The sequence below is a fragment of the Papaver somniferum genome, chromosome 7, assembly GCF_003573695.1.
Source record: "Papaver somniferum cultivar HN1 chromosome 7, ASM357369v1, whole genome shotgun sequence".
In the NCBI taxonomy this organism is placed as follows: Eukaryota; Viridiplantae; Streptophyta; class Magnoliopsida; order Ranunculales; family Papaveraceae; genus Papaver; species Papaver somniferum.
Window position 1 is genome coordinate 231,402,674 of NC_039364.1, and position 6,715 is coordinate 231,409,388.

The 6,715-nt window shown below is 35.6% G+C and overlaps 2 protein-coding genes across 3 annotated transcripts; both read right to left on the minus strand.

The window, feature by feature from the left end:
• Nucleotides 1-27: 27 nt before the first annotated feature.
• Nucleotides 28-1,457, minus strand: LOC113299808 (probable glutathione S-transferase). Of its 2 annotated transcripts, none has more exons than XM_026548897.1 (3): nucleotides 1,416-1,457; nucleotides 699-1,301; nucleotides 28-595 (listed from the first exon to the last, which is right to left on the minus strand). In XM_026548897.1, the coding sequence occupies exons 2-3, from the start codon at nucleotides 1,017-1,019 to the stop codon at nucleotides 236-238; spliced, it is 681 nt and encodes a 226-aa protein (XP_026404682.1). In that variant the 5' UTR covers nucleotides 1,020-1,301; nucleotides 1,416-1,457; the 3' UTR covers nucleotides 28-235. The 2 variants fall into 2 exon arrangements, with proteins under 2 accessions (XP_026404682.1, XP_026404681.1); XM_026548896.1 differs by lacking the exon at nucleotides 1,416-1,457 and having other exon boundaries at nucleotides 699-1,074; nucleotides 1,190-1,212.
• A 1,271-nt stretch (nucleotides 1,458-2,728) lies between these two features.
• Nucleotides 2,729-6,361, minus strand: LOC113299809 (probable glutathione S-transferase). The gene is made up of 6 exons (XM_026548898.1): nucleotides 5,917-6,361; nucleotides 4,828-5,814; nucleotides 3,735-3,870; nucleotides 3,461-3,544; nucleotides 3,276-3,368; nucleotides 2,729-3,137 (listed from the first exon to the last, which is right to left on the minus strand). The coding sequence occupies exons 1-2, from the start codon at nucleotides 6,235-6,237 to the stop codon at nucleotides 5,455-5,457; spliced, it is 681 nt and encodes a 226-aa protein (XP_026404683.1). The 5' UTR covers nucleotides 6,238-6,361; the 3' UTR covers nucleotides 2,729-3,137; nucleotides 3,276-3,368; nucleotides 3,461-3,544; nucleotides 3,735-3,870; nucleotides 4,828-5,454.
• Nucleotides 6,362-6,715: the final 354 nt, after the last annotated feature.

The following is a 6,715-nucleotide window of genomic DNA, read 5'->3' on the forward strand; positions in this document are numbered from 1 at the left end:
TGTAATGCATTAGTTTGCTACTCCGTATGTTGTCACCCAAATATCACATTCGACACCAAACCCATAGCACAAACGTTTGCAAGTTACTAAATCAAAGCTCAAATTCAAACAAAAAACAGAAATAAATACAAGATAATTTATTCAGACCCGCGGTAAAAAAGACTAGAGACTAGAGATTTTAAGAAAATGATGAGGATATTAACCAGATAAACTGTGTTTTTTCTCATGAAAATGATCACGAAGAGGCTGTTGTGTACTTTACCCTTAAGCCTTTGATATAATCCAACAAATCAGTATACTTTGTGAGGTTCTCTTTGATCACTAGAACCTGTTTGATGCTTTCAGTCCATTCATGAAATTTAGGAAACTTATCTGCTTCAAATATCTTCACTCCTACTACTTCTTCAATTGCTTCCAACCAGTAAGCCATGGGTGCAATTGCCAAATCTGCCAATCCAACCGTATCACCTCCATAGAACTTCTTTTCACCAAGACCACTTTTTTCTTCAATAGTTTTTAGCATTTCTGAAATTTCATTTTCGGCTGTATCTTGTTTTTCCCCTGTTGTTAGAAGCCATGTTTCGATGCTTATACACTGTATAAAAAAGAGGCAAAACACAAATATGATCAACTAAATCAAAACAAGACCATAATTAGCTTTAACTTAGCAAGATGAGGTTTAATGATATTAGATTTACCTTATCATCTATGAATTTAGTCCAGAACCTAGCAACAGCTTTCTCATAAGGATCCTTGGGTAGTAGTGGATAACTCTCCGGCCACGTTTCATCGATGTATTCGACGATAATCGAGGACTCTGAAATGGGTTTTCCTCCATGGACCAAAACTGGTGTCTTTTTATGAACTGGATTGTACTGTAATAGCATTTCACTCTTGTTTCTCAGATCTTCATTATTGAATTCATATTCGATATCTTTTAATTCTAAAGCCCAAATTACTCTGTAAGTGAAAGGACTGGACCAAACCCCAAACAGCTTCACTGATGATTCTTCTCCCATTTTGTTGTTGTTAATGGTCAGACTAGTGGTTTCACTAAATTTATAATACGATCTTCTGAAATTGGAAATAAGTTTCTACTTTGATACAATAATCACCATAAGTGGATTAGTGAATGTCAATGTTGAATATTGAATATTAAATAGAGCTTTGATGTCATCCCTGACCTAACCTTTGCATATAGGATATAGTTTTTTATGTTTCTTCATATAGAAGTTTCCGAACTGCTGACCACCAGGAATATGTTTATTGGATCCCTGATCTCAGATGATGAAACAAAGTGTCTGCAATATAAATTGTTTTGATCAATGAATATGCACGATTGGCTGCTCTGTTTTGAAATGAATCAATTCAATAACAACAAAAAAAACAAAATACCAAACAAAGTAAGAAATTACCTGTAACAGATGATGTGCTGTGACTTTATCTCACTGAGCAGGAAATAGTGTGGTGTTGCCTGTGTTTGTAAATTACTTGTGCTTTAGCATCTAGATTAGGAATAGTAAAATCCATGCTTCACAGTCGTAAGATTTTGTGTAATTTTAGTTTGATTTCTGAATTCATCAGTAATGTAGTCTGAATTTGCAGTTGGATGCATGCGTGCAAAATTTGACTGTTGAGCATACACTATTGGCAGCAGCAATCACAGAGTTCCATAATATTGCATTTTATCACCAGCACTTTGATCAAAAAGATTTCTTGCATCTATGAATCTATCACATTTTGCATAACCTTAGATGAATATTGTTGACAATGAGAAGTCATCTAGTTGTGAAGGAATTCAGTGAGCGATCGGTACTATCTAAATTTCCACATTCCTAATGTGTGCAGCTAGTTTTCAATATCATTACTTAAAACAGTAACAACTGATAATTCAAGTTCACTATCTTCTTTTCTACCAAATTTGATTATATTATGATAACCCAAAACAACAAAACTTTTGACTTATGAGAACCCTCATGGAATGGTTTTGCAAAGTTTACCTCTTCGTGGCAGCGTGGCAGCAGCAGTAATAAGCTCTTTATAATCTCTGTCAGGCATATTGTCGAACAGCTAATCTGTTCCAAGCTTAAAATGAAAATTGTAATTTTTCGAACAGTATCACAATCTTCAGCATCTCATTTAACACCAAACCCATTTCCTAACTGTGCACAAGTTACTAAATCCAAGCTCAAATTTAAACGAGACCCAGAAACAAACAATACGAGATAATTTATTCAGACTCTGACAAAAAGACTAAATATTTCAAAAAAATGACAATGATACTAAATCCAGATAAACTATAGTACTATCTCATAGCCCTTTCCTTTATGCCTTTGAGATAATCCAACAAATTATGATAGTTTGGCAGGTTCTCTTTGATCAAAGGAACTTGCTTAAAGATTAAAGTTTACCTCTTGAAGCACCTTTTGAAGGAAAAGAAACGGTCACAGGCTCACAGCAGTAGTGTTAATAAGCTCTATATAATCTCTGTCAGGCATATTACCACACAGGTAATCTGTTCCAAACTTGACGATGAAAATTGTTGACAATTTTTCGAACAGTTTCACAATCTTCAACATCTCATTTGACACCAAACCCATTTCACAATCGCAAAATTGGTCAAACAGATCAAACCAGAAGATTCCTGGGTGAAATATATTCTTAGCTTTAGATACTGTTTATATAGCCAAAAAACAGAAATATACTGTTCATTTAGCCAAAAAGGACATTTGACCCAGAATATATTTTATTTATTAACCTGAAGAGACAAATATGTCCCTATCTTTTACAAATCTTTACTGCTTCGGAGAAGAACAAAGTACAAAAAAACAGAGCAAATAAAAACATAGTACAAATAAAAACAGAGTACAAAAAAAAAACAGAATTAATTGCTCTGTTTTACGAATTAAAACAGAGCAAAAAACAGAGTGTCTGAAACAGAGCAAAACAGAGTGCGTGAAACAGAGCAAAACATAGTGCGTGAAACAGAACTAAAAACAGATTACGTAACCCATTGCAGATCCTTCACCTCTGCCTCATGCCAACCACAATTACCATCACCTGCACATCTATAATGTCATCCCCTGCATTCATTCCTTGTTTTGGACAACATCTACTACCCCAACATACCTCAGAACCTTAAGATGCCACAAACAAAACCATGAAATGTAAGACAAATGTCTACACAAAGAATTCCTCAGATTAAATTCATCCAGTTATTCTGACCACTTATGCAGCCAGTTTCAATCCATTGAAAAATGTCTTAAGATACTTACTTCACCAGCAGCCTCCGCATCAAGCCGTTTCTTTGCGACTTCCTGATCAAATTCTGGTAGACACCGCAGGAACTCCTCAGCTGATGCACTTGACTGGAGCAGCAATACCAGGGAAAAAATTCATAAAGTTTATATTGAGTAGCTCAGCAATAAGCAGTCATACATCTATAAGTTTCTCATCTTACTTTCAATGGTTCTGGCACAAGGCTGTCCACTTGGATATCAGAAAGCTCCGGTCTTAAACCAGATTCTCTAGCTAGAATTATGACCTGCAATCAAATAGATACCTTATAAGAATCTTACCACTCAGAGCGTGCAAAAAAGGCTACAACCTGATAGTCAGTGGATAAGGATAAGGATGGGGTTGGCACAAAGGTTTCTATCCATAAACCAACCCGTCTCCTGATTGGAGGCTCCGGAGTCCTGACATGAGGGAGGGAGGGAAAGGAATTCAATTACCTTTCTATCCACATCCATTCCAGACAGATCGTCTCTTGGATCTGGCTCGGTATAACCAGCATTCTTGGCTTCTCTAACGACCTCGCTAAAAGCCCGATCTTCTATAAAGTTGTTGAAGATATAACTTAAAGTCCCACTGAAATTGGCAGACAAAAAGAGAGACATTACAGCTTCTTAATTTCACCATATCAGAAATATGTTAAGGATTTCCAGGTATCCTGAAAACCATTTGGTTGGAATAACATTCAGGCATGTAGCATATAACCACCAGTTTCATCCTAGTTTAAACATGCTGAAACAATATACACCAAAAATTAAACCTAAATAGAACTGATATCACCCTAGTTTGTATTATACTAAACTTGGATGAATCCATTTTCATCATAGTTTAAACATGCTGAAATTATATACAACACAAATTAAATCTAAATGAAACTGGTTTCATCCTAGTTTATATTATATTAAACCTGGATGAAACTGGTTTTCATCCTAGTATAAACATGCTGAAAAAATATGCACCACAAACTAAACCTAGATGAAAACCAGTTACATCCTATCTTAAAGCTAGACGAAAGCCAATTTCTGCATGTATCGGATGAAAACCAGTTACATCCTACCTTAGTACCTTACATCTAGATGAAACCCAATTTTTATATCTCACCTTTGGAGACACTATAAGAATGGGATTATCCAGATGAAAACCAATTTCATCCAATAGAGGTAATCATTAAAATTAGGACCACCAACAGATGAAAAGCAGTTAGTTTCATCCAATAGAGAAGCATTAAAATTAAGACCACCAACGGATGAAAACCAGTTTCATACAATAAAAATAATTAATAATTTCATTACAACAACATGATGCAAATCAGTTTCATCCAATACAGATAACCATTTAGTTAACATCCTAATTTCATTGTAGGATTAGAATCACCGGGTACTTCAAACACATAACTCCCATAAATTTATACTAAAATAAAGAAATCCAATTACATCCGGCTTAATTAAATGAAAATGAAATCAACCAACTGGATGAATCAATCATGTAATTCTGAAAATAAAATCAATACAAAGTTAGGGTTTGGAAACTTACGAGTTTTAAGAGACATCTTGTGAAATTTATCGGTTTAACCCTAATTATCATGCTGGAGTTGGTGTTGGGTGTTTGAAGACGGCGGAGAAACCATTTTCAACAATGAAGTCTTCAATTTCATCTGTAATGATGTTGTTGATGTAGAAGGGGGACAAAGATGATGATACTGTTGATGTAGACGGTGGAAATATATGATGAAGACGGTGGAGAAACCATTTTCAGCGTTGCAACAAGATGATTGTTTGGGAGAAAACAGAAATGGGAAAAATAGATCGATGGTGGTGTTGGCTTTTTTTAGATCTGGTTTATGATTGACGGAGAAGACGAGAAGAAGATATCCCTTCCAAAAGGATAATAACGTAAACTCCTCACTTAAAGATTACATTGGCTATTTCACCCAGGCAGAATCCTAACTGTCTATATGGCCCAGAAAACTCACCTTTTTGGCAATATAGCCCATTTTCTGTTTCACAATTGTTCACAAGTTACTAAATCCAAGCTCAAATTCAAACGAGAACCAGAAAAAAATGAGATAATTGTCAGACACACGACAAAAAGACTAGAGATTTCAATAAAATGACAAGGATACTAAATCCAGATAGACTACACTATCTCATAGTCATATCATCACGGAGACGCTGCTATCGCCCTTTCCTTTATGCCTGTGAGATAATCCAACAAATTATGATAGTTTGGGAGGTTCTCTTTGATCAAAAGAACTTGCTTAAAACTTTCAATCCATTCATGAAACTTTGGAAACTTATGTGCTTCAGATATTTTGACTCCTACTACTTCTTCTATTGCTCCCAACCAGTAAGCTACAGGTGCAATTGCCAAATCCACCATTCCAATTCTATCACCTCCGAAAAACTTCTTTTCGCCAAGACCACCTTTTTCTTCAATAGTTTTTAGCATTTCTGAAATTTCATTTTGTGCTTTTTCTTGTTCTTCCCCTGTTGTTACAAGCAGTGTTACAACATTTGGAGCCTGTATATACAAAGAAGCAAACCACAAAAATGATCAACTAAATTGAAACAAGAAAATGACTTTGAACTTAATTAGGAAGATAGGAGTTTAATAATGATATACCGTATCCTCTATGAATTTAATCCAAAACCTAGCAACAGATTTCTCGTAAGGATCCTTGGGTAGTAGTGGGTAACTTTCCGGCCATGTTTCTTCAATGTATTCGAGGATAATCATGGACTCTGAAATGGGTTTTTCTCCATGGACAAGAACTGGTGTTCTTTTATGAACTGGGTTGTACTTTAATAACATTTCACTCTTGTTCTTTAGATCTTCTTTTTTGTACTCATATTTGATGCCTTTTAACTGTAAACCCCAAATGACTCTCTCACTGAAAGGACTGGGCGAAGCCCCTAGCAGTTCAACTGACGATTCTTCTTCCATTTTGTTCTTGCTTATGATCAGATCTGAGTGGTTTCACCAAATTATAATACCTTGAGGAGCTTAAGCTTGGGAAAGGGGGTTCTAGTTCTACTTTGATATAATCACCATAGGTTGAATATTGAATATTAAATGGAGTGCTGATGTCATCCCTTACCTATATGGTTTGCTCAAATATCACTGAGGTGTGATTTAAGTCAACTACTATGAGGTAGCGCTGGCACATTCTGCAGTCAGTCTTGTAGACATTAGCAATGACGAGAAATCCCCAACTCCACTAATTGTAATTCATGGGATAGTGTCAGGTACAGTAGGCCCTTCGACTATAACAGTTGGTAAGACAAGACATGATTATGACACATTTTGCGTAAACACAAAGTCACGATTTAACTTTGACAAGGCTAAAGTAACCTTCCAGCACACTCCCAGAGGCCAGAACACCCCTATCTAGTATTATCAATATATACCCTATCTATTTAAA